The sequence below is a fragment of the Acinonyx jubatus genome, chromosome D3, assembly GCF_027475565.1.
Source record: "Acinonyx jubatus isolate Ajub_Pintada_27869175 chromosome D3, VMU_Ajub_asm_v1.0, whole genome shotgun sequence".
NCBI classification, from domain to species: domain Eukaryota; kingdom Metazoa; phylum Chordata; class Mammalia; order Carnivora; family Felidae; genus Acinonyx; species Acinonyx jubatus.
In genome coordinates, this window is record NC_069392.1 from 39,913,074 (window position 1) to 39,940,957 (window position 27,884).

Sequence of the window (27,884 nt, forward strand, 5' to 3'; positions counted from 1 at the left end):
CAAAGTAATCTTATTAGAGACTCATCAACCACAGTTTTTTATTGGGGGCTGGTCACCTAAGGGTCCTCTGCTTAGTACATCTAAAACTTCCATATTCCCAGAAGGAAAGCAAAGGTTTAGCATAAACCGTATTTGGAGAAGTAATCACCACCACAATAAATCTTGCTACCATCACTTACCATGCAATATTGCTACATATTAACTACATCCTCCTAAATTATAGATTGTATCCTCATGTTTTTGTAACTGGAAGTCTGCATATTTTAATCACTTTTCCCTATTTTGCCCATTCCCCTATATAGCGAAGACTTCTTTTTATTGAGATGAAATTCATTTCAAACAAAATCAACCATTTTAAGTGTACAATTGATTGGCATTTAGTACATTCCCATTGTTGTGCAAATACTATATCTATGTAGTTTTTTTTTTTTTTTTAAATGTGTGGCTATATTTAAAAGAATTACTAAAACTTTTCCTTCTGATACCCTGGAATGCTAAAATAAGATTCAATTAAAACAAATTATTTAAATATTTTGGAATACAAATAGCCCAATTACCACATATTTTAATAGATTCATACACTAAAAGATAATTTAGTAGTCTGAAAAGAAGGCAGTATGTGCTTTCTTGGATGTTTAAATGAGTCCCATGCAATAACATGAGTGTACCTTAAAGACTTAAAGTTACACAGTATAAGATAAAGACAGTGATGGTATATTTTGTTGTTTGTCACAACATAATAAGCAAACTCAAGACTATTTAGAAACATAGAGGGGCACCTGGGTGGCTCAGTTAAGCGGCCAACTCTTGATTTTGGCTCAAGTCACGGTCTCACAGTTCAGGAGATCAAGCCCCGCATCATGCTCCAGGCTGACACCTCAGAGCCTGCTTGGGATTCTTTTTTCCCCTCTCTCAGCCCTTTCTTCTCTCTTTCAAAATAAACATACATTAAAAGGGAGGGGGCACCTAGGTGGCTCAGTGGGTTATGCTTCTGACTTCAGCTCAGGTCATGATCTCACGGTTCATGGGTTCATGGGCCTTGCGTCGGACTCTGTGCTGACAGCTCAAAAGCCTGGAGCCTGCTGCCGATTCTGTGTCTCTCTGTCTCTGCCCCTCCCTTACTCACAGTCTGTCTCTCTCTCTCTCTCTCAAAAATAAACAAACATTAAAAAAAATTAAAAAAGAAACATACAGCAATCTAACATTGCCTTTACAACAAATGCACAGTCAGAAGATCTTTAACAAAAGTGGAGTGTCTACGAAAGATTTAAAAAAACAAAATGGTCCCTCAATACAGTTAGTTTGGACATATTAATATAATAATTTTGACTCCACTGATGATGAGTTAAGGAATTTTAAAAATAAACCTTTTCCAAATCCTTCTTAGGATTTTGAGAAGACAAGGGAAGTAGGAAGCACCAGGAATTGGTCTCCCCTTCCAGAAAACAACTGTACTAGCAGAATAGGTCTGATGTAAGTTTGGAACTCTCAAAGTTACTGAAGACTAAGATAGTAAATTACAGTGAATTTCGATCAATTTCAGCTCTTAGCACAGAAGTAACTATTCATTCCCCCCTTCCCAGCCCAATGGCAGGCAGATGTATGTCCTTAGAGCAGTCTATACACAGCTTTTAGGAGCCAGCGTGGGCAAAAAGGACCCTACCCCTCCAAATACTGGGGATCTGTGCTCTGCTGCCTCTGATCACAGAGGAGCAGACAAAAATGCAGACAGCCACTGTTCCTGCCCCAGCCCATACTTTGCAAGCCCCTCATTCTCCAGTTTAAGTAATGTCCAAGGGACTTAAAGGGCCAGCACTCTTTCCCTCTCTTCACTTTCTTTTTCCCTTTTAGGGAACCAGACATTAAAGGACATTCATAAACAACTGCACATATGGGGAAAATTAGAAAGTGACCACACATACCCAGGGAAAGAATCAGAAAAAGACATGACAAGACTTCAAGTATACACCTAAGACCGATCTGTGACAAACAGCCTGTAACAACTGAAAAAATAAACAAAAATAAAACCCAGCAAACCCCGGGTGAAGCAAAGAATATGAATTCCAGAGCTACCACATTATTAGCTTCAAATGTCTAGTTTTAAGCAAAAAAACCACAAGGCAAAGAATCAAGAAAGTATGGGCCATTCAAAGGGAAAAAAATAAAAACAAAAACAAATGTTACTGAAAAATACCTGATGGCAAATATACTAGACAAGGACTTAAAAAACACCTGTCTTACAGATGCTCAAAGAACTGAAGGAAGATGTGGAGAAAATTCAGAAAGTGATATATGAATTAAATGGAAATATTGATAAAGAAATAGAAAACCTAACAAGAAACCAAAAACAAATTCTGGAGCTAGAATAATGAAGTGAAAATTTCACTACAGGTATTCAAAGGCAGATGTGAGCAGGAAGAAGAATTAGTGAACTTGAAGACAATGGATATTAGAGTCTGAGGAACAGAAAGTCGAAAGGATTGAATAAAAGTGAACAGAACCTAAGGGACCACTGGGACACTAGCAAGTGTCCTCTCTTTCACCAGAGGAAGAGAGAATATTTTGAAGACTGGCTGAAAACTTAACAAGTTTGATGAAAGACACAAATATATATATAGAATATGCTCAAGAGATTCTGCATAAAATGGACTCAAAGATACACACACCAAGACACATTATCATCAAACTTACAAAAGACAAAGAGAATACAAAATAGAATATGGAGAGCAGCAAGAAAGAAGCGAATCATTACATACAAGGGATCCTCAGTAAGCTGATCAGATTTCTCATCAGAAAGTCTCCCCAGAGCCAAAGCATAAGAGACTCTTAAAAACTGAGAACAAACTGAGGGTTGATGGAGGGGTGGGAGGGAGAGGAGGGCACCTTTTGGGATGAGCACTGGGTATTGTATGGAAACCAATTTGACAATAAATTTCATATATTGAAAAAAAAAAACAAGAAAGAAAGTCTCCCCTTCCATTTTTCTCTTTGCATGGGATCAGGCTTTCCCCACTAACTCTTTTCCTTTTTTTCTAGGGTTACTTCAACAAACAAATCAAAAGCACACCTGGTGGAAGGGTTTGCAGAGGACTGACCAGTGTGACAGAGCAGCCAAAACGCAACAACAGATAGCATGCAACATACACCAGAAACACTTCCTGAAGGGTCAGGCCCTGGACAATGTATGACCCCTTTTTAATATAGTACTTGCAGGTGCAGGACACATAACAAGCTATTAAAACACACAAAAGACACATACTTAGCCAAAATGATGAAAGGAAAGAATTCTCCCTTAAAGAAAAAGAAGAAATGACAGCACAGAATTGTTCAAAACAGATATAAACAATGAATCTGAACAAAACTTTAGAATAACAGCCATAAGATTAATAGCTGGGCTTGAAAAAATCATAGAAGACAGTAGAAAATCTATTGTTGCAGAGATCAAACACCTAAGACATAGTCAAAATGAATTAAGAAATACTGTAAATGAGATGCAAAATAAACTAGCTACAGTGACAGTGAGGACAGAAGCAGCAGAGAGAATAGGTGAAATAGAAAATAAATGTATGGAAAAAGATGAAGCTGAAAAAAAGAGGGAAAGGAAATTACTAGACCACAAGAGAGAATTAGAGAGCTAAGTGATTCCATGAACAAAACACTATCCATATCATAGAAGTTCCAGAAGAGGAGCAGGAGAAAGGGGCAGAAGTTTTATTTGAACAAATTATAGCCGAGAACTTCCCTAATCCAGGGAAGGAAACAGGCATCCAAATCCAAGAGACACAGAGAACTCCCTTCAAAATCAACAAAAACAGGTCAACACCATGACATATAGTGAAACTGGCAAAACACAAAGATAAAGAGAGAATTCTGGAAGCAGCTAGGGACAAATGGGCCTTAACCTACAAGGGCAGACACATAAGGGTAGTTGCAGACTTGTCCAGTGAAACTTGGCAGGCCGGAAGGGAGTGGCAGAAAATATTCAATGTGCTGAATAAGAAAAATATGCAGTCAAGAATCCATTATCCAGCAAGGCTGTCATTCAAAATAGAAGAGATAAAGGCTTTCCCGGATAAAAACTAAAGGATTTCATGACCACCAAACCAGCCCTGTAGGAGATCCTAAGGGGAATTCTGTGAGTGGAAAGCAGCAAAGACTACAAAGAACCAGAGACATCACCACAAACATGAAACCTACAGATAATACAACAGCACTACATCCATATCTTTCAATAATCACTGTGAAAATAAATGGACTAAATGCCCCAATCAAAAGACACAGGATATCAGAATGGATAAGAAAATGAGATCCATTTATGTGCTGCCTACAAGAGACTCATTTTAGGCATGAGGATACCTGAAGATTGAAAATGAGGATGGAGAACCATCTAAGAGCCACCCAGGAGCCCCAAACAAACTAGATTTTAAAACAGACTGTAACAAGAGATGAAAAAGGGCACTCTATCATAATTAAGGGTCTACCCATCAAGAAGAGCTGACATTTGTAAATGTTTATGCCCCCACTATGAAAGCACCCAAATATATAATTATCACAAACATGAATAAATGTATAGATAATAGGGAACTTTAATACTCCACTTACAACAATGTACAGATCATCTAGGCAGAAAATCAACAAGGAAACAATGGCTCTGAAGGACACATTGGACCAGATGGACTTAACAGATATATTCAGAACATTTCATTCAGAACACACTCTTCTCAAGTACACATGGAACATTCTCCAAAACAGATCACATATTGGGTCACAAAACAGTTCTCAACAGGTACAGAAAGACTGAGATCATGCCATGCATATTTTCAGGTCACACTATGAAACTTGAAATCAACCACAAGAAAAAATTTGTAAAGCCCCCACAAACACAGAGGTTAAAAAACTAAAGAATGAATGGGTTAACAAGCAAATTAAAGAAGAAATTTAAAAATACATGGAAGCCAATGAAAATGAAACACAACAGTCCAAACACTTTGGGATGTAGAAAAGCACTTCTTAAGAGGAAAATACACTGCAATTCAGGCCTATCTTAAGAAGCAAGAAAGGTCCCAAATACACAACCTAACCTTACACGTAAAGGAGCTAGAAAAGGAACAAAAATAGAGCCTAAAGCCGGCAAAAGAAGGGAAATAATAAAGATTAGAGCAGAAATAAACAATATAGAATCCAACAAAAACAAAAACAAAAACCCCCCAGCAGAATCAATGAAACTAAAAGCTGACTTTTTGAGAGAATAAACAAAATTGATAAACCACTAGCCAGACTTATCAAGAAGAGGAGAGAGGACCCAAATAGATAACATCATGAATGTAAGAGGAGAAGTAACAACCAATACCACAGAAATACAAACAATTATAAGAGAATACTATGAAAAATTCTATGCCAAAAAACTGAACAATCTGGAAGAAATGGCAACACTCACACACTACCAAAACGCAAATGGGAAGAAACAGAAAATTTGAACAGGCCCATAGCCAGAAAAGAAATTGAATCAGTTATCAAAAATCTCCCAAAAAGTAAGAGTCCTGGGCCAGATGCTTCCCAGGGGAATTCTACCAGACATTTAAAGCAGAGTTAATACTTATTCTTCTCAAACTGTTCTAAAAATACAAAGCTTCCAAACTCACTCTATGAAGCCAGCATTACCTTGATTCCAAAACCAGACAAAGACCCTAATAAAAAGGAGAATTACATGCCAACATCCCTGAGGAAGATGCATGCAAAAATTCTCAAGGAGAACCTGGGTGGCTCAGTCAGTTAAGCATCCAAGTTCAGCTCAGGTCATATCTCGTGGTTCATGGGTTCGAGTCCTTCATTGGGCTCTGTGCTGACAGCTCAGAGCCTGGAGCCTGCTTCTGATTCTTTGTCACCCTCTCACTCTGCCCCTCCCCCACTCATGCTCTGTCTCTCTCTCTCTCTCTCTCTCAAAAATAAACATTTAAAAATGTTTTTAAAAAATTCCCAACAAGCTACTAGTAAATCGAATTCAACAGTAAATTAAAAGAATTATTTACTATGATCAAATGGGATTTATTCCTGAGCTGCAGGGCTGGTTCAATATTCACAAATCCAAAAACGTGCACATTAATAAAGGATAAGAACCGTATGATCCTCTCAATAGATGCAGAAAAAGCATTTGACAAAATACAGCATCCTTTCTTGACAAAAACCCTCAAGAACGTAGGGATACAAGGAACATACTTAACATCATAAAAGCCATATGTGAAAGGTCCACAGCTAATTATCATCCTCAATGGGAACAACAGAGTGCTTTCCCCCTGAGATTAGGAACACAACAGGGATGTCCACTGTCACCACTGTTGTTTAGCATAGTGTTGGAAGTCTAGCCTCAGCAGACAACAAAGTGAAATACAGGGCATACAAATTGGAAAGGAAGAAGTCAAACTTTCACTCTTCCAAGATGATGCAATACTTAGTCTACATGGAAAACCCAAAACACTCCACCAAAAAAACTGCTAGAGCTGATCCATGAATTCAGCAAAGTCGCAGGATGTTAAATCAAAGTACAGAAATCGGTTGCATTTCTATACACCCAAAATGAAGAGAAAGAGAGATTATATTAGGTAATTGATCCCATTTACAATTGCACCAAAAAACGTAAAATACCTAGCAATGAACAATAGCTTATGAAAGAAATTGAAGAAGACACAAAGAAATGGAAAAACATTCCATGCTCATGGATTAGAAGAACAAATATCGTTAAAATGTTGATACTATCCAAAGCCATCTACACATTCAATACAATCCCTATCAAAATAACACCAGCATTCTTCTCAGAGCTAGAACAAAGAATCCTAAAATTTGTATGGAACCACAAAAGACCCCGAATAGCCAAAGTAATGTTGAAAAAGAAAGCCAAAGCAGAAAGCATCACAAACCCAGACTTTAACTGGTATTACAAAGCTATAATCATAAGGACAGTTATGGTATTGGCACAAAAACAGACACATAGATCAATGGAATAGAGAACCCAGAAACAGACCCACAAATATGTGGCCAACTAATCTTTGACAAAGCAGGAAAGAATATTCAATGGAAAAAAAAGACAGTCTCTTTAGTAAATGGTGCTGGGAGAACTGGACAGCGACATGCAGAAGAATGAAAATGGACCACTTTCTTACACCATATACAAAAATAAATCCAAAATGGATGAAAGACCTAAATGTGAAATAGGAAATAATCAAAATCCTAGAAGAGAAAACAGGCAACAACCTCTCTGACCTCAGCTGCAGCAATTTCTTATTGACAGGTCTCCAGAGTCAAAGGAAACAAAAGCAAAAATGAACTACTGAGATGTCATCGAGATAAAAAGGCTTCTGCACAGCAAAGGAAACAATCAACAAAATTAAAAGGCAACCAATGGAATGGGAGAAGATATTTGGAAATGATGTATCAGATAAAGGATTAGTATCCAAAATCTATAAAGAATTACCAAACTCAACATCCAAAAAACCCACAAATGATCCAGTGAAGAAATGGGCAAAAGACAGGAATAGATGCTTTTCGAAAGAAGACATCCAGATGGCACACAGACATATGAAAAGATGCTCAACACTGCTCATTATCAGAGAAATACAAATCAAAACCACGATGAGATACCAACTGACACCTGTCAGAATGGCTAAAATTAACTCAGGAAACAACAGATGTTGGCAAGATATGGAGAAAGGAGAACACTTTTGCACTGTTGGTGGGAATGTAAACTGGTGCAGTCACTCTGGAAAACATGGGGAGGTTCCTCAAAAAATTAAATAGAACTACCCTATGACCCAGCAATTCCAGTACTAGGAATTTATTCAAAGGATACAAAAATGCTGATTCAAAGGGGCACATGAACATCACTGTTTATAGCAGCACTATCAACAATAGCCAAATTATGGAAAAAGCCCAAATGTCCATCAACATATCTATCTATCTATACATGGAATACTACTCGGTGATGAAAAAAATGAAATCTTGCCATTTGCAACAATGTGGATGGAACCATAGGATATTAGGCTAAGTGAAGTAAGTTAGAGAAAGACAGATATCACATGATTTCACTCATAGGTAAACTGGAGAAACTAAAAGATGATTATAGGAGAAGGGAAGCAAAAATAAGATATGAACAGAGAGGGAGGCAAACCATAAGAGACTGTTAAATACAGAGAACTGAGGTTTAATGGGGGTGTGGGAGTGAGGGGTGGGGAAAATGGGTGATGGACATTAAGGAGGGCACTTGTTGGGATGAGCACTGGGTGTTATATGTAAGTCATCAATCACTGGATTCTACTACTGAAGCCAAGAGTACACTGTATTTTAACTAACTTGAGAAAAAAAAAAAAAAAGCAAACAATTTTCATATTTCACAGCAGAGGTCCAGAAAACAAAAGCAACAATTCAAGTGAATTCAATCCAAAGTAATTTAGTAAAACTGTAAAAAAAAAAAAAAAAACAAAAACAAAAACAAAGCTAGTTCAGTTACCTACGTTACTTCATACCTTTTAAGTTTTGAACTATACAAATGTATATATTATAAAGTGCTCTGGCAACATAATGTAAATTTTTCTGATCCTAGTTTTGAAAGTTAATATAACCATCACAACAATCCTTCCCCAAACCATTTTACAAAGCTTACAAACAAAATACTTATTTTCTCAAAATAATTCCTGAGAAAAATTAAAACACTAACATTTTCTTTCCAATCATAAATTACTTTTTCACCAGCTGAGCCAGACAAACATCATCAAGGCTGAAATCACTTTATAACAAATTATGCATACAAATATGAAATGACTTGAGAAGTACCTGAAGTAGAAGCAGCCATCTTCTTTGTCATTATCTTTTATTTTATTACAACTAAATGTTTCTGCCTAGAAAGGAAGTAGGAGAGAAGGAGGGGAGGGAGAAATCAGGATGAAACCTTTATATTTCCACTAAACGCAAATACACAGATCACATCTGGATTTATAAATACATACACACACAGCTATACATATATATCTTTACAATGCATTAAAATTAAAACAAATTTTTTTTACATTTATTTATTTTTGAGAGACAGAGCATGAGCAGGGGAAGGGCAGAGAGAAAGGGAAACAGAATCAGAAGCAGGCTCCAGGCTCCGAGCTGTCAGCACAGAGCCCAATGTGGGGCTTGAACTCACGAACCATGAAATCACAACCCGAGCCAAAGTCGGATGCTTAACCGAATGAGCCACCCAGGCGCCCCTACAATGCATTTAAGATTCAATAATGAGATTAATCATGGGGACAACCATTAAAAAAAACTTTTTTTAATGTTTATTTTTGAGAGAGAAAGAAAGAGACAGAGTGTGAGCAGCAAAGGAGCATAGACAGAGGGAGACACAGAATCTGAAGCAGTCTCGAGCCTCTGAGCTGTCAGCACAGAGCCTGACTCAGGGCTTGAACTCATGAACCATGAGATCATGACCTCAGCTGAAGTCGGACGCTTAACTGATTGAGCCACCCAGGCGCCCCTGTGACATACCATGTAAAAGGTACACAAAGGATCTCTGTGGGGGTGACATGGTAATAGCAGCCTGATGGGAGTGACAGTATAAATTAAAGAACCTAGTTAAAGCTCCACGTGGCTACTAAGCACTTGAAATATATCTGGATCAAACTGAAAGGTGGTGTAAGCATAAAATACACATGAAATTTCAAAGACTGGTAACATAAAAGAATGTAAAATCTCATTAATAAACTTTAAATACTGAGTACATGTTTAAATGGTAACTTGATGTTAGGTTAAAACTACTTTAAAATTAATTTTACTTCTTTCTTTTTACTCTTTTAATGTATCCACTAGAAAAATATAAATATTATGTGTGACTTGTATTATATTTCTATTGGACTGTGCTGCTTAGACCCTCAACTATTCTCACCACTCTACCCTCCCTCCTGTATCCTGTAAGTGTATCATCACATCTCTTTACTGTCTCATTTTATATATTATCTCTTAGTGGTATTTAACAGTGCCACTGTCCTTTAGAATTTTTTTAAATGTTTATTTAATTTTGAGAGAGAGAGAGAGACAGAGAGAAGGAGAGGGAGGGAGGGAGGGAGAGGGAGGGAGGTAGGGACGGATGGAGAGAGAGGGAGACACAGAATCCAAAGCAGGCTCCAGGCTTCGAGCTGTCAGCACAGAGCCTGACACAGGGCTCGAACTCACAAACTGCAAGATAATGACCTGAGCCAAAGTCGGCTGCTTAACTGACTGAGCCACCCTGGTGTCCCTGTCCTTTAGATAATTTTAAAGTGTAAAATATCTTAAAGTTCAAGGAATATCACAATGTAGGCTACTCTTTTTCAAAAGAATCAACACTTAATTTTGAAACATATTCTAATATACTCATATATACATACATATCTCAAGTGATGAAGTGGGTTAATGTGTAGTTCTTCAGTATATACAGACTGCATTCTTGCATTAAATTACATTTAAGTTAAATGTAAGAGTTAATTTTAACTTCTAAAAATGCTTCCCCAGAACTCACATTTGCTGGTGGTCGGTTCCCACTGTTAGACAGCTGCCACATTTTCATGGAAATACGTGCTGGATTAATATTTTTGATGATACTGTCATCTTCAGAAATAACAGTAATCATAAAATCTGTCATGGTGAATATTAAAAAATTATTTCCTAGTCCACTTAATGAATTTGGTTAAATAACCGTACGTCTTAAAGTGCACATTTTGTTTAAATGTTAATAATGAAATTCTGAAGAAAACAAAACCATTCTGTAATCAGCATTCCCCAATAATCTGTCTATAAAAATGTACTAATCCTGACAGACAACTCTAATGCTAAATCTCTTCCAGAAATCTAACACATACATCTTTACTATTATTAATCCTTTGCCTTCTTTTCACAATCTGCCTTGCTAGAAGTTCTACCATGCAAGACCAAAAAGGTTAGACTGTGGATACTCAGCAACACAGAATAAGGCAACTGGTCATAAATCCATGTGCTTTATGTATTCTGAGAATTCAGTGTATATTTTACGGTTTTATTCACCTGGCACCCATATGATGGGTATAATTTTTTAAAGTTTTGTTTACTTAGAGGGAGGGAGGGAAGGAGGGAGAGAGAGAGAAAGTTCAAGGGTGCACAAGCATGTGAGTGGGGGAGGGGCAGAAGGGGGGAGAGTGAGGGAGGGAGGGGGGGGGAGAGAGAGAGAGAGAGAGAGAGAGAGAGAGAGAGAGAGAGAGAGAGAATGAATGAATGAATGAATGAATGAATCCCAAGCAGGCTCCGCACCAGCAGCTTAGAGACTAACGTGGGGCTAGAACCCACAAACCGTGAGATCATAACCTGAGCTGAAACCAAGAGTAGGATGCTCAACCGACTGAGCCACCCAGGCACCCCTGATGGATATAGTTTAATGACAGGAAATAGGTCTTACCTCTTGAAACAGACTTAAAATTATGAGTATAAAGGCTATGTATATATGTAACAATTATTAAAAATTATTAATTTTATAATCTAAACTTTTTGGTCTGCTTGTTTCTACTGCTTACAACTATGTATAGGAATTCATCCCTTTAAGAAAACAAAGTCTTCAAGAAAATTACCCATATAAAGTAAATACCATTTCCTATTGAAAATAGGAAGACTACACTGCCAGACTACACTGAAATTATCTGCTTACTTAAGTGTTTTCTACAGTAGACAGAACTCATTGGCAATTGTTGTATTCATTATTGGAACCAAGAGCCCAATACAGTGTCTGGACATCGCAGGTATTTAGGAAATGTTTTTTGTTTTGAAATAGCTTTAATAATAAATTCTGATGTTTTCATCCAAATTAAGTTAAACAATCCTGGTTCTATTTGGTTGAAGATGACATTACAACCTATGTAATAGAACTGCCACAGTTCTTGCCATCCTTCTTTTGCAGAACTTCACAATCCAGTGAATGAACAAACACAAACTCCATTACCACAGGCTCTCAGCTTATGTACAAACTTTCCGTTCATTCTTGACCATTAAGGGAATGTACAATAGAGATGAAAGAAGATATAGTTAAATCAAACATTTTCTTTGCCATTTAAAATGCTATGCAGGCTTGTTTTTTATCATGCTGAATATCTAGAATAAATAATTTATTCCACTAGTGTAAAAAGCAATTATCATTACAAATCTATTTGAAATTTGTGACTTACTCACCAGTGAAAATACCCCCTGCTAAAAAGGAAGCATCTTTGTCATATTTAATATTGAGACGAATAGGTTTTTCAGGGTCCGGAAGAATCATTAACTTAATTATAGGTCCTTCTATGTTACTTTTGTTATAAATGGCTCTAACCTGCATCACATGTTCTCCTCTAACAGGAGGGAGAAAAAGAGAGACAAAGAGTTCTAATTACATTATAGTTATAGCTTAAAAATTGAGACAACTTATACAAAGTTAAACTCATTTACAAAATCTCCCTACTCCTGTTCAGTTTCATCTACTACCTAACACTAAATAGAAGGCTAATTATTACTCTTCGGCAAGGAATAAGAAAACTCAATTTTTATATGACTAATAACTATCAAACTTTTGGTTCTTACCTAGGGGCATAAACACTGAACACTCCCAAATTAGCCCTGCCCTTTTCATCTGTTTTATGTTGTTGGTTTGAAGGAGTAAGCTAAAAACAAAACAAAACAAAACAGAACGGTTAATTAGACAATTCTAGAGAACAAATTCTTTTCCCCTATTACAATGTTCTTTTCCTCCATTACTATTTTAAAATTTGTACTTGCACACACTTCTACAATCTTTGATTTCCTAATCTGAACTAGTAGAAATAATGTAATATATAATTACTTAACCCAAAGGACAACTTCTCATCTTGATCAATCAATTAAACTATAATTCAGTGTATTTCAGTTACTAAGTTGCAGAATTCAATGCTCACTGCTTCAACAGCAATGATATTTCAAGTGAAGGTTGGTTATACAAACACTGAAGGTACATTCCAAAATAGGGGCTGAGGAGGTGGGGTGGGGGAATGGCACAGGTGAAATAAACATAAATATACCATAAATATACATTTAAGTCAAGGCATCAAGATAATATGTCCATTGTTACTCATCTTTCTCTTCATGTTTACTCAGACGTGTTCCTTAGACCTCTGTTGCAACACTACCTTCTTAGTGACAACCAAGCTTTCACTTTCCAATGAATAAAAATCAATGGTACTCATCACTGGTTAAAAGAATCTCTCAGCCTTCTACAAATACTTCTGTGAAACTAGACTAATATTCTTATTTGTGGTAGAAAATAATCAGTTTAACTCTCCTAAACGCAAACACTGACAACAAAAGTGAATTTGTAAACTGTTGTAGCAGAATATCAGACTCTTTCCTAAGCTCTGATATCCATTTCTGCTTAATGGAACCTAAAAATTAGGTAATATGGTAGGTACATGCAAAAAAGCAATAGGCGAAAATGAGAAGGCACAATCAAAATGACAAAATAAAATCCTTTATTTTACTTATCTCATTTACCCTTTGATCCATTTACCTCTCAACTCATCTTTCTCAAAGTATTTCTTCCATCTGGGTCCTAAATTCTTGTTGCTAAGCCCAAGAAGCATGTCTTCTACTTCCAGGTGTATATAGCAGCAATACCACAGTCTTTCTTAACAGAAAGACTGACCCTGACTATTTTACTATGAAAATAAGTCTATGTGGATCCCAAGCCATTCTTGGCATTTTAATTTCCCATATGACTTTTAAGATCAACGTGTCAGGTCCTAGAAACCTGTTACGAGTTCTTATTGAATTAATGGATTATTTTTAAGACAACTGAATATTTACATAATCTCAACTGTTTTTATCCACTAAAATGATAAAATGTTCATAGAAGGATACTTAAGCCTGGCCCAGGAATTGTCTCTGTGCTGCCTGGTAACAACCTGACTGGGACAAATTAATTGACTTCATTAGGAGGGACTATGTCACAATACAACTTTGCAAGGGACAAGCAGCTTCTCCCATTTCCCCTCACAGGAGGGCCTCCAACTCTGTACCAGGCACCCCAAGTTCCTTCCCACTAGAACCCAAGAAGCTGGCAATCCCAGTGCTCGTGTAAACAGGTGGTACCTAATCTAGGACTTCTTGGTATTAAGCACAATGTTTGCCCCCAAACATTACAAGGCGATACTCATGCTTGCCCCATATCCTAGAATATAACTCAGTATAAGTCTAGCAGTATGCCCAGGCCCTGGTAGCACTCCATAAGGTATGGAGGACAGGTACTCACATGATGCTTTTTGATCACCTTTAGCTTACATTTCCCAAGTAATGCCTATTCCTTAACCCATATTGTAGGCCACTATATTTGCCCTTACTCACTTTCTCAGTGTCATCTATTCATTCTAATCTGAAATCCAAATACATACTAGTATTGAAAGAATCGTAACTGTAGAATACTGCCCCTTATTACATTGCTCGCAAGATATGAAGTTTAGTTCCTCAAAATAATTATGAAAAATCTTTAAGGTGATTTAAACTAAGCAATAATCAAGGTTATGTAAGACTATGTTTTTAAAAATATGACATCTAATAACATTATGACAATGAAACCCAAAATTTTAAGTAGACGAAAATTATGTAAGGATGTTTTTAAAACTTACCTTTAAATTGTTAGCTTTCACAAGACTTATTTTGACCTGTGGTACAGGTGCTGGATTGTCCCACTGATCACAAAGTTGAACAATGAGAGGATTCTGTAATTCTCTTCCATTAATCACTGGAATGGACTAAAACAGGTATAAATATTTTCAAAAGCATTAAAGCATATGTGCCAAATGATATAATTACTACTTGTACACTTATTAAATGATCACTTAATTTATCTTGGTTCTAGTCACAAATGGCTTCTTCATCTATTAAAATAAACTTCTGAAAGTGAATTATATTGTCACCAGTGATCATCATCTTATAGCAGGAATTAATTGTAATAAAAGTTCAAAAAAAAAGCATTTGACATTATGGCTTTTAACACATCCCTAAAAGTTACATATTAGAATGACTTCAATGGGGGCATCTGGGTGGCTCAGTCGGTTGAGCGTCTGACCACTGATTTTGGCTCAGGTCATGATCTCATGGTTCATGAGATCAAGCCCCTGCTGGGCTCTGTGCTGACAGTGTGGAGCCTGCTTGGGATTCTCTCTCTCCCTCTATATTTCCCTCCTGCAACTCGCACACAGTCTCTCTCTCCCTTTTCCTCCTTCTCAAAAATAAATAAATAAGCATTTAAAAAAAAAAGGAATTACTTAAAAGCTTATCTTAGGTTCTCAGATTTAGCACTGGCTGTCTATGGTTTAGCTCCTCTGTCAAGGACAAGCACTCAGGCACTTTACATGAAGCAGTAATACACAGCTTTCTACCACTCATTAAACAGGACTAGAAAAGAGAGGGAAACAAACAAGAGACTCTTAATGATAGAGAAAAGACATATATATGGGTTGACGGAGGGAGGTGGGTGGAAGATGGGCTAGAGTGGTACTTAACGAAGACACTTATGATGAGCACTGGGTGTTGTATGTAAGTGATGAATCACTGAATTTTACTCCTGAAACCAATATTGTACTGTATGTTAACTAAATAAAATTTAAATTAAAAAAAAGAAAATACATACAAACATACATACATAAATAGGACTAGTTGCTGATAATCTATACAAAAATGCTTGTTTTTTTCCTCCATGTAACGGCTATGTAATTCTGGGAATTTGCTTGTTGACCTATTTGTACTGAACATATCAAAGGAAACACACTGCCTAGCAAGAAACCTGATGAATTTCCAATCTTATGTATCATATTTTAAAAGCTGAAAAAAAGATTGGAGAGAACTGACTAGTGAAAAAGTAAAGTTGATTTATCATCTCTTTCCTATTAATAATGTTTCCTCTGCTTCCTCCAAGCCCCACTTTACTAGAGGTAGTTGGTTCAAATTAGGAGGTTGCTAAAAGTGGGGAAAATACTAATGTGTTTTGGATAGGACTTAATTTTTCTTAAAAAAAGAACTTTAAGACTAGTTTAGTTAAAATGCTTAACGATCACAAATTTTACATGGCTATAGTTGACTATATTCCATCTGCCAAAGTTTATTAAAAGCCTGAATTTAAAAAATCAATGACAGTTTCCAAATGCAAACATTATCATGGTACTTTATTCCTAAACACATTGTCTACCCGTCACACAGTAATTACTTTTAAAGAATATTCTTTAATAAATGACTTGTAGCCTAAACTGTTAGTCACAGAGTTGTCTGAGAGAAAGGGGGGGGGGGCGGGGGAGGAAGTATCCAAAATCTAATGTTCATAATTACAAACCTCTACCACTTTCTAATATTGGAATGTAACAATGTTTCAGGATTTCAGTTTCCTCATTTATAAAATAAGAATGTTAAAAAGTGCATAATGTTAAGACTAAATGAAAGAACATATGTGTATATTAATGTAACATTTATACGTTTTTTTCTATTTATCAGTTAGGTGTTAAATTAGTTCCCCTTTTCCACTTCAGATCCTATTAGGGGGAAGGTAGGGTCAAGAATTAATTAGGACCTAACAGATACATTCAGAACATTTCATCCTAAAACAGCAGAATACATATTCTTCTCTAGTGCATATGGAATATTCTCCAGAATAGATCACATCCTGGGTCACACAAATCAGTCCTCGATAGATATAAAAAGATCAAGATCATACCATGCATATTTTCAGATCACAACGCTATGAAACTTGAAATCAACCAAAGGAAAAAATACACAGAGGTTAAAGAACATCTTACTAAAGAATGAACGGGTTAACCAGGAAATTGAAAAAGAGATTAAAAAAAAAATACATGGAAGCCAATGAAAATGAAAACATGACAGTCGAAACCCTGTGGGATACAGCAAAGGCAGTCCTAAGAGGAAAGTACATTGCTATTCAGGACTATCTCGAGAAGCAAGAATGGTCTCAAATACACAACCTAACCTCACGCCTAAAGGAGCTACAAAAGCAGCAGCAAATAAAATCTAAAACAAGCAGAAAAAGGAAAATAATAAAGATAACAGCAGAAATAAATGATACAGAAACAAAAAAAACCCAGTAGACAGATCAATGAAATTGAAGACTAGTTCTTTGAAAGAATAAATAAAATTGATAAACCACGAGCCAGACGTATCAAAAAGACAGGACCCACAAAGATAAAAATCAGTAACGAAAGAGGAGAGATCACAACCAACACCACAGAAATACAAACAGTTGTTAATACTATGAAAAATTTTATGCCAACAAACTGGGCAATCTGGAAGAAATGGACACACACGACCAAAATTCAAATGATAAGAAATAGAAAATTTGAACAGGCCCACAGCCAGCAAAGAAATTGAATCAGTTATCAAAAATCTCCCAACAAAAAGAGAGTCCTGGGCCAGATGGCTTCCCAGGGGTATCCTATGAGATGTTTAAAGCAGAGTTAATACCTATTCTTCTCAAACTGTTCCAGAAAATAGAAACGGAAGGAAAGCTTCCAAACTCATTCTACGAAGCCAGCATTACCTTGATTCCAAAAACAAAGACCCCAATAAAAAGGAAAGTTATAGGCCAATATCCCTGATGAACCTGGATGCAAAAATTCTCAACAAGATACTAGGCAAATCAAATTCAACAGTATGTTAAAAGATTTATTCATTGGGGTGCCTGGATGGCTCAGTTGGTTAAGCATCCAACTTCGAATCAGGTCATGATCTCACAGTTCATGGGTTCGAGCCCTGCGTCAGTCTCTGTGCTGACAGCTCAGAGCCTGGAGCCTGCTTGTGATTCTGTGTCTCCCTCTCTCGCTGCCCCTCTCCCACTTGTGCTCAGTCTCTCCCTCCCTCTCAAAAAGAAACATTCAAAAAAATAATTATTCATTATAATCAAATAGGATTTATTCCTGGGCTGCAGGACTGGTTCAATACTCACAAATCCAACAACCTGATACACAACATTAATAAAATAAAGGATAAGAAACCTATGATCCTCTCAATAGATACAGAAAATGCATCTGACAGGAGCGCCTGGGTCGCTCAGTTGGTTAAGCGACCGACTTCAGCTCAGGTCATGATCTCGCAGTTTGTGAGTTTGAGCCCTGTGTCGGGCTCTGTGCTGACAGCTCAAAGCCTGGAGCCTACTTCAGATTCTATGTCTCCCCCTCTCTCTACCCCTTCCCTGCTCACGCTCTGTGTCTCTCTGTCTCTTAATAATAAATAAACATTAAAAAAAAAAAAAAGAAAGAAAGAAAATGCATCTGACAAAATACAGCACCCTTTCTTGATAAAAACCCTCAAGAAAGTGGGATAGACAGAACGTATCTCAACATCACAAGGCCTTATATGAAAGGCCCACAGCTAACTATCATCCTCAATGGGGAAAAACTGAGCGCTTTCCCCCTAAGGTCAGGAACACAACAAGGATGTCCACTGTCACCACTGTTGTTCAACAAAGTACTGGAAGTCGTAGCCTCAGCAGTCAGACAACAAAATAAATAAAGGCATACAAATTGGCAAGGAAGAAGTCAAACTTTCACTCTTCCAAGATGACAAGATACTTACTCTACATGGAAAACCCTAAAAACTCCACCAAAAAAACTGCTACAGCTCATACATGAATTTAGCAAAGTTGCAGGATATAAAATCAAAGAAATAGAAACTGGCTGCATTTCTATACACCAATAATGAAGCAACAGAAAGAGATATCAGGAAATTGATCCCATTTGTAACTGCAGCAAAAACCATAAGATACCTAAGAATCAACCTAACCAAAGAGGTTGATTTGGATCTGTACAGTGAAAACTACAGAAAGCTTATGTAAGAAACTGAAGAAGACGCAAAGAAATGGGAAAACATTCCACACTCAAGGATCAGAAGAACAAATATTGCTAAATGTCGATTAAAGTAATCTACACATTCAATGCAATCCCTATCAAAATAATACCAGCATTCTTCACAGAGCTAGATTCACAGAGCTATAATTCTAAAACTTATAGGGAACCAGAGAAAATCCCAAACAGCCAAAGTAATGTTGGAAAAAGAAAACCAAAGATGGAGGCATCACAATTCCGGACTTCGAGCTGTATTACAAAGCTGTAATCATCAAGACAGTATGGTACTGGCACAAAAACATACAGATCAATGGAACAGAATAGAGAACCCAGAAAGGAACCCACAAATGTAAGGCTAACTAATCTCTGACAAAGCAGGAAAGAGTATCCAATGGAAAAAAGACAGTCTCTTTAGCAAATGGTGCTGGGAAAACTGGACAGCGACATGAAAAATGACACTGGACCACTTTCTTACACCATATACAAAATAAATCCAAAATGGATGAAAGACCTAAATATGAGACAGGAAATAATCAAAATCCTAGAGAAGAAAACAGGCAAAAACCTCTATGACCTCGGCCAGAAGCAGCTTCTTACTAGACAAGTCACCAAAGGCAAGGGAAACCGAAGCAAAAATGAACTACTGGGACCTCCTCAAGATAAAAAGCTTCTGCACAGCAAAGGAAACAGTCAACAAAACTAAAAAGCAACTGATGGAATGGGAGAAGATATTTATAAATGATGTACTGGATAAAGGGTTAGTATCTAAAACCTATAAAGAACTTACCCAACTCAACACCCCAAGAAACAAATAATCCAGTGAAAAAAATGGGCCAAAGACATGAATGGATACTTTTCCCAAGAAGACATCCAGATGGCACACAGACACATGAAAAGATGCTCAATCTCACTCATCATCACAGAACTACAAATCAAAACCACAATGAGATACCACCTCACACTTGTCAGAATGGCTAAAATAAACAACTCAGGAAACAACAGATGTTGGTGAGGATGTGGAGAAAGGGGGACAGTTTGGCCCTGTTAGCAGGAATGCAAACTGATCCAGCCTCTCTGGAAAACAGTACGAAGGTTCATCAAAACATTAAAAATACAACTACCCTGTGACCCAGCAACTGCACTACTTGGTATTTATTCAAAGGATACAAAAATGCTGATTCTAAGGGGCACCTGCACCCCAACGTTTATAGCAGCACTATCGACAATAGCCAAAGTTTGGAAAGAGCCCAAATGTCCACTGACTGATGAATGGATAAGATGATGTGGTATATATACACTCTGGAATTATTACTTGGTGGTCAAAAAAAAAAAAAAAAAAGAAATCTTGCCATTTGCAACAACATGGCTTAGGCTAAGAGAAATAAGTCACTCAAAGAAAGACAAATATCACATGATTTCACTCATGTGGAATTTAAGAAACAAAACAGATGAACACAGGGGAAGGGAAGGAAAAATAAGATAAAAAAAAAAAGAGGGAGGCAAACAATAAGAGACTCTTAAATACAGAGCACAAACTGAGGGCTGCTGGAGGGGAGGTGGGTGAGGGGACAGCTAAGCAGATGATGGGAATTAAGGAGGGCACTTGCTGGGATGAGCACTGGGTGTTATATGTATGTAAGTGATGAATCACTGGATTCTACTCCTGAAACGAATTACTACACTGTATTGTTAACTAACTTGAGCTTAAATAAATTTTTTAAAAACAGAATTAGGAAATTTTAGGAATACCAGACATTCAGTGATTACTTTTACAGCCTTATCTACATATAACCATTTCTCTAACATAATGAGAAATCAGTTTTTTTAAAGCTTCTGGATTTCTATGATATCTGCAAATTAATCTTCTAAAAATCTTTTGAGTTAAACTGTCATTATTTTTGACATTCCCCAACACAAATCCATATAAAAAGATGAACATGTTAACATTTTTTCCACCTCAAAGGTAAACAATTATTTCATAATGTCATCAACCAACAAATACTTTATTGACTTCATTAAACACAAAGTGTATTACTTATGTAGTATAAATGCTCCCAAATAAAAAAGCACTGGCTTTACAGTAAAACTCCTCAATCAACATATTACAGAAAAAAATTTTAGAGCTCACTGTCACCACTTGTTTACCTATTTTAAATTCACAAACCAAAAAGAGCAATCTCAAACTAGACCACAGATAATGTACACTTTTCTTAAGTGATGTACTCCTTTAAAAGTATTAATTTCATCCATGACCATGGTGATAAGCTCATCTTCCTTTAGAAAAGTATGTAAGCTGTCATACCAACAGGTAGAGCCCTGCTAGACCAAAACTGAAAACAAAAATCCAAATATTTTAAAACCAGAATTCTAAACATTTAGTAAAAACTCAAAAGATTTAACAGAAATTTGCAAAGTTTATACTTAAGATTTAACTATTTGTAAAGGAAGGCATGCCAATGTTTTCATGTGTATAATGACTTGATATCTGATGTGCTTTGTCAAACTCCAGAGAAAACATTTTAAGACAGTAAGACAGAACAATGGAACAAAATTGGGAAAAAAACAGTAACTGTTAAACCTGGGGATTCATTATGCTATTTTCACTTGTATGCATGTTCGAAAATTTCTGTAATAAAATTTTAAGGTGTGATTACACTCTTAAAAAATTTTTTTAATTTAAATTCTAGCAAAAATAACATACTGTATATTTCTCAGTGTTCAAGTTATTTCCCTATTCTTTAACAAATGAGGACACAAGTGATGAATTAAATAACGAAGTATTTAGTATATTACTTTGTCCTTTTGTTATTGTTACCAATGCTATTTGCTGTTACTTCAACAGTAAAATATATCTACCCACTCACAACCTGAAAGTAATAAGCCATGTGATAGTAAATTCTTTCCTTTAATCAAGGCAGTTACTTACCTCCTTTAATTCTGGCCAGTCTATAAGGAGAAGTTTTGCTGGTGGTCCAGAAATTAGCTGCACTCGAATAAAGTCAGAAAATTCACGCCAAGTAAAACAAAGATCCTTATTTCCAGGAGGGCCTGGAATAAATTTGATGCCTTTTACACTTATACTTTGTGTATTTTCCTAGTGAGGAAAGGTACATTGAAAAGAGGGATGTAATGTTTAGTTTTCAAAAAAAAAAAAAAAGAAAGAAAAAGAAAATGTTGTCATTAACCCACTATGCATACAGATATGTTTCTCCGTATAACTAATGGCAAATAACTTGCACACATACCAATACTGGCATACTACCAAATTCACTTCCTTGAAAGGAGAAGCTGAATTTCTTTTTTGTGAGAGAGAGATCTAAAAGGTGCTATGTCTTTTTATCTCCTCTTTTCCTAATTAACCTCTTATTTCCACCATCTCCTTTTTATTCCCAAAACAGCAAAGTGTGTGCTTGCCCAATAGTGTGCTGCCCAAAAACTGTGCTTTGCACTTGTTCTTTCCTGATGTTTGCAAAATTCTTTACCAATCTACATGGCCTTTCGTTAGGTTTCTGCATACAGGATACCTTAATCAGAGGGGTGTTCCCTGACTACCCTATATAATGGTACTGTTTCCACTACCCCATTTTATTTTTCTTATCCCTCATTTCCTACCTACTGCATGCTCTTCCCATTGTAAGGTGATCTCCAAGAAGCTAGGGGCTTTGATTTGTTACTGCCCAATTTCAGGTTCACAGCATATTAATGGGAATCAATGAAACTAGTCTATAATTTCTGCTATGTGATGGAATGATATAAACTAATTCCACAGTGGCACGAGTACCCTAGTATTCATTTTAACAATGATACTTAACAATTTTATCTCAAATTTGTGATGAACACAAATCTGTTCCATCAGACTGAAAAAAAATTTTTATGTTTATTTTTGAGAAAGAAAGAGAGAGGGGAAGGGGGAAGGGCAGAGGAAGGGAGGCACAGAATCTGAAGCAGGTTCCAGGCTCTGAGCTATCAGCACAGAGCTGATACAGCTCTGGAATTCATGGACTGTGAGATCATGACCTGAGCTGAAGTCGGACACTTAACCTACTAAGCCACCCAGGTGCCCCTACTCCATCAGATATTAATAATCAGCGTTAAAATTTCATGTTTGACATTCTCAACTGTTAGTAGAACATTTTCTGTACAAAGACACTGCAAAATAATTAAACTTAATCAAACCCCAATGAGTTCAGAATTTTTCAATATCTGGAAAACAAATATTCATTAGTAAAACATACTGATAACTGAAAATATATGAAGTATAACCTAGAATTCCGTATTTATTAGTGAATCATTAAAAGGCTTTTTGAAGACATGATTTCTTGTTTAAGTCCTGTTGGAAGTTATTCTGGTTTTACTTCCAATCTTGAAAAGGAAATTTGTATATGCATTTACAAACTGTAGATGAGTTCAAATAGAATTAAATATAAAATTCTGAAAGGTGCTATGGTCTAATGCTGAAATTATCAAAGGAATGTACTTCAGAATAGCAGTACATTTTATGCAAATGCAGAAATAATTTGAAGAATCAATAACATATTAAAACTACTTTTTATTTAGAAAAAAACCACTATTAAAAAAAATAGTTTTAAAACAGAAGCCTCTGATTTTTTCTCTGTAGAGACTGGGGGTAGACTCCTGATGCTTGAAAACAAGTCAAGATAGTATACCTCAGTTGTAAAATGACAACAGGAAGAAAGTAAGTCACCTTGGCTGAAGAATAATGAGCTATGGAGAAAGGTGGGAGATTATGCTGTGGTAGGATACTTTAAGGATATTTTAGGCCATACTAAGCAGATGAAGTCTAAATTTACAGTATATAATGCTGATAGATCTAATAGGTGGCATAAAATGAGAAAGGAAAATGGACAATGGATTTGGTCAGGTGAAACGGAAAAAAAAATGATGAGTGCCTTGCCTTAGAATGACAAAAAAGGATGTGGAAACAGTATATACAACTCTTCCAAGGAGTTACACCATGGAAAGAAGAGAAAGAGAGCAACAGATGGACAGGGAATTAGAGCCCAAGGATGTTTTGACTGGGGGCGGGGGGGTATAATTTGTCTTTTAAGATGAGAGGTAAGACAGGGGTATCTTGGGTAGTTAAGTGTCCAACTCTTGATTTCTGCTCAGGCAATGATCTCATGGTTTGAGTTTGAGCCCTACATCAGGCTCTGCACTGACAGCACAGAGCCTGCTTGGGATTCTCTCTCTCCCTCTCTCTGCCCCTCTCCCACTTGTACGTACTCCCTCAAAATAAATAAATACACTTAAAAAAAAAAATGATGAGAAATATGACAGCATGTTTACGTGCTGATGGGAATCTGATAGGGAAAACTGAAGAGGCAGGAAGGCAGGTTATAATTTAGGAAAAATTATTGAATGAAGATGGATGTCTATGCATAAAGTGATAGGAGGCACAGGTTGCTCATGCATACAGCAGAAACAGTTATCTTCTGATTTCATATATACATAGGGTGGAGATAAATAATGCAAAAACTTGAAAGTCAAACACTAAACTTTATCTTTGTAAAGTAAACAAAACATCATTAAAAGTTCTTTGGCACTAAGACATAGTGAGTTGTGTCGTGAGAACTAGAATACCATCAACAGATTAGTGAGAATAAGAAACTCTAGTAAGGAAGGGCAACAAAGAGACTACTCTTATGATTCCTTTGTCAGGTTAAAGACTGTAATGGAGACTCTAAAAGGAAGAAGAGTTTTTAAAAAGCATTAAATGCCCTAACTGGATTCAGCTTTACTTGGGCCTTAGAATTCCTTCTCACCTACTATGGCCTGGCAGGTTCCTTAAAGCCTGGACTCCCATATCTTTTTTTTTCCGAGAGTTGTTTTTGATCTTTCCAAGCAGAATACATCATGTTTGCCTGTTTTAAACTGAAACGATTCCACTACAGTAATTTTTTTTCAAGCTAATCTCAAATAACTGCACAGCTATAAATTTCCCCAATTTTTTCACTAGCATCCTGTTTAATGCAGGATGTAAGCACTAAAATTTTATTTATTTATGAAAAACTACCTTTACATACATATCAAAATATTTATGGATGACATTTCATGTATGACATACCAATGTATGGATGACATTATAACGTACGGAATTTGCTTCAAAATGATGGGGTGCCTGAGTGGCTCACTTGACTGGTTTCAGCTCAGGTCATGATCTCGCAGTTGGTAGGATAGAGCCCCACATTGGGCTCTGAGCAGAACCTACTTGGGATTCTCTTTCTCCCTCTTTCTCTATCCCTCATCCACTTGTGCACACGCTCCCTCTCAAAATAAACTTAAAAAAAAAAAAAAAAGACATGGCGAAGTGGAAAGCGGTGATTATTGAGGCTGAGTGATAGAAACATGGGGATTACCTCTGCTATTCTATTTTTTGCATATGTTTAAAGTTGATCATAACAAAACCGTCTTAATCCCTTTTGTGACTTTGCATTGTTAACACCAAAATCAAACTTCTTTTGGTTATTTTAGTTTTTCCCAAATGTTGTTAAATGTAAACCAATGGCATAAGCCAACTGCTATGAAAAGTAATCATACCTGAAAAGTAGTTTTCAAATGGGAGCTATCAAGTCCAACCCCAGCAATTCCCAACGCAGATAAAGAACTTGGTGAAAATGCTTGAATCTGATTTCCATACTGATCTGTAACTATTACAACTATATAAAAAAGGAAAGTTTAATTTTAACACTTAAAATTATGCTTAGGAAAACCACTGTAACTTTGTTCTCTTATGTATTTTTTTGTAAAAAATAATACTTGTTTCTTATATAATCGCTACCAAAAAAAATCAACAATCTACTTAATTATGCTTATATTTATTATATATAACACCATTTTAATGTTAATCTTACTACAAAATTTGAAGAAAATAATTCAATATTATTCTAATCCAGGTAATATTCTAAATGTAAGAAAAATAAACGTGAATCCACTGATATGTTTACTTTGCACTTTTAATGTAATAGTTTTAATGTTAACTATTATTATTCTAACAAAATTTCCCAAGAAACTATTTTTGCCAAAATGATTTAAAGTTATGTCAGCCTAGGCAAAGATAGTAAAAATACAGCAATCTTTTCTAACAATAGATTTTAAAACACCAAATGTATATAAAACCAAAGCTTTCCTTTCAGATCATGTATGCCAAAATGTGAATGTAGGTAAGCACATATTCTAAAAGTATTTTAAAGAAAAAATGCAGACCATACTAACCTATTTCTCCTTGAAGCTCTTGGCCCATTTGTACCGTTTTTCCTCCTTTTAACTCACATTTTAAATGTTTAGGCTCATCAGGAAGTGGCCTGAAATTAGTTAAGAAAAGGCTTTAGTTCTACCTTTGACTGTAGAAAAAACTTAGTTTTAATATGCTAAAGAGTAAGCATATATATATCACTCACTTTCTAAATCTTAAATACAACACCCCTCCAAAAATACCTCAATTTATATAACATCACTATTAAACCAAATGGAAACAGAGAAAAGACAGCTTGCAAAGTGTTAAATCATAGCATCCATGCTGGATTAAAATTATGACTAGAGAACTGAGAAAGAAAAGGTGGGTCAGTAAAAATAACTCATCAAGAGATCAGGTGGCAGGTGGAGAGCAGTATATCTAAAAATTTTATCTCAACTATGGAGCCTGGAAATACTATGAAAACGGATGGAGGAATTCAAGTGAATAAGGTTACTGGAAGAGGTGAGCAAGAAACTGAGGCCAGGGTAAAAGATTTTTCTATATATATTTACATAAGTCTTCCCTTTTCTATCAGCAATACATAGTGGTCTGGTAGGACTCAGCTTTAATCACGAAGCAATGAAAGAATTTTTCCTTCTGAGCAACACACTGATCACACTGTATCTTTTATATTTTTTAATATCTGTCATTTCACAGGTGTTTTCACTGCTGCTTGCACTAGGAGGGCTTTCCTTTAATGACAGTTCTAGTTCTTACAGATACCAGAGGGTCATTAAGCACAGGGTATACTAAAGAATAAAATACTTAGGAATGGACTTAACCAAAGAGGTGAAAAGACTGATGAATTAATCACTATCTCCTGTGAAACTTTATTCCAAAGACAACCTACCTTATTTCACAGAAATTGCAATCTTTTCTACATTAAAAATAACTTTCACTAGTGTGCTTTGGAGACAAGTATTTTTGTTATCATATGCTGAATTTTGAAATACCTCAAAATATAATATGCCCACAAACCTTACTGTAAATGCACTTTCCAAAGACACATGATCATCTTGGAATGAAACCTGGCAATAGCGCATATCTTTCACAGATGTCGGTACTTGTACATCAGGAAGCAGACCCTGTAGCAAGTGTTCTTTGTTAATCTCAGGAGTCCAATTAACCTAAAAGAGAAATTATATACCTAAGAATAATATAAAGCTTAGCCTAATGTACTCCTAATGCCACTTATCTTACTGAAGAATCAAAGTTAAATTATAACCCATCTTCACCACCTCCAAAGAAAAAGAAAGTCCCTTTATGACCATAAATGATGGTGGTTCATACATATATTAGTGAGATTAAGAAGTTTCTCCCTCTTCTAAAGACTCCAACCAAAAAACTAGTACAAGTAATAAATTTAGTAAAGTGGCAGGATATACAATTAACACCCAGAAAACAGAAATGTTTCTATATGCTAAAAATGAAGTATAGAAAGAGAAATTAAAAAAAAACCCTTTACAACTACACCAAAAAGAATAAAATACTTATGAATAAAGTTAACCAAAGAGGTGAAAGACCTGTACTCCAAAACCTACAAAATACTGATGAAAGAAACTAAAGATGACAAAAACAAAGGGAAAGATATTCCATGCCCATGAACTGGAAGAATACTATTAAAATGTCCATATTATCCAAAACAATCTACATATTAAATGCACTCCCTATCAAAATACCAACAGTATTTTTCACAAAGGCAGAACACATAATACTAAAATTTGTATGGTACCACAGGAGAC

The 27,884-nt window shown here is 36.1% G+C and overlaps 1 protein-coding gene across 3 annotated transcripts in view; it reads right to left on the bottom strand.

Annotated features, from left to right (window-relative positions):
* SMCHD1 (structural maintenance of chromosomes flexible hinge domain containing 1) overlaps positions 1-27,884 on the bottom strand; it is a 152,799-nt gene that overhangs the window by 52,613 nt on the left and 72,302 nt on the right. For all 3 annotated transcript variants that reach the window (XM_027068601.2, XM_053206132.1, XM_053206131.1), the window contains 9 exons: positions 27,121-27,269; positions 26,121-26,209; positions 25,446-25,564; positions 21,814-21,981; positions 14,667-14,792; positions 12,595-12,674; positions 12,208-12,365; positions 10,535-10,650; positions 8,824-8,888 (listed from right to left, as the gene is read on the bottom strand). In XM_027068601.2, coding sequence (XP_026924402.1) covers positions 8,824-8,888; positions 10,535-10,650; positions 12,208-12,365; positions 12,595-12,674; positions 14,667-14,792; positions 21,814-21,981; positions 25,446-25,564; positions 26,121-26,209; positions 27,121-27,269 — 1,070 coding nt within the window. The remainder of the gene's footprint in view (positions 1-8,823; positions 8,889-10,534; positions 10,651-12,207; positions 12,366-12,594; positions 12,675-14,666; positions 14,793-21,813; positions 21,982-25,445; positions 25,565-26,120; positions 26,210-27,120; positions 27,270-27,884) is intronic.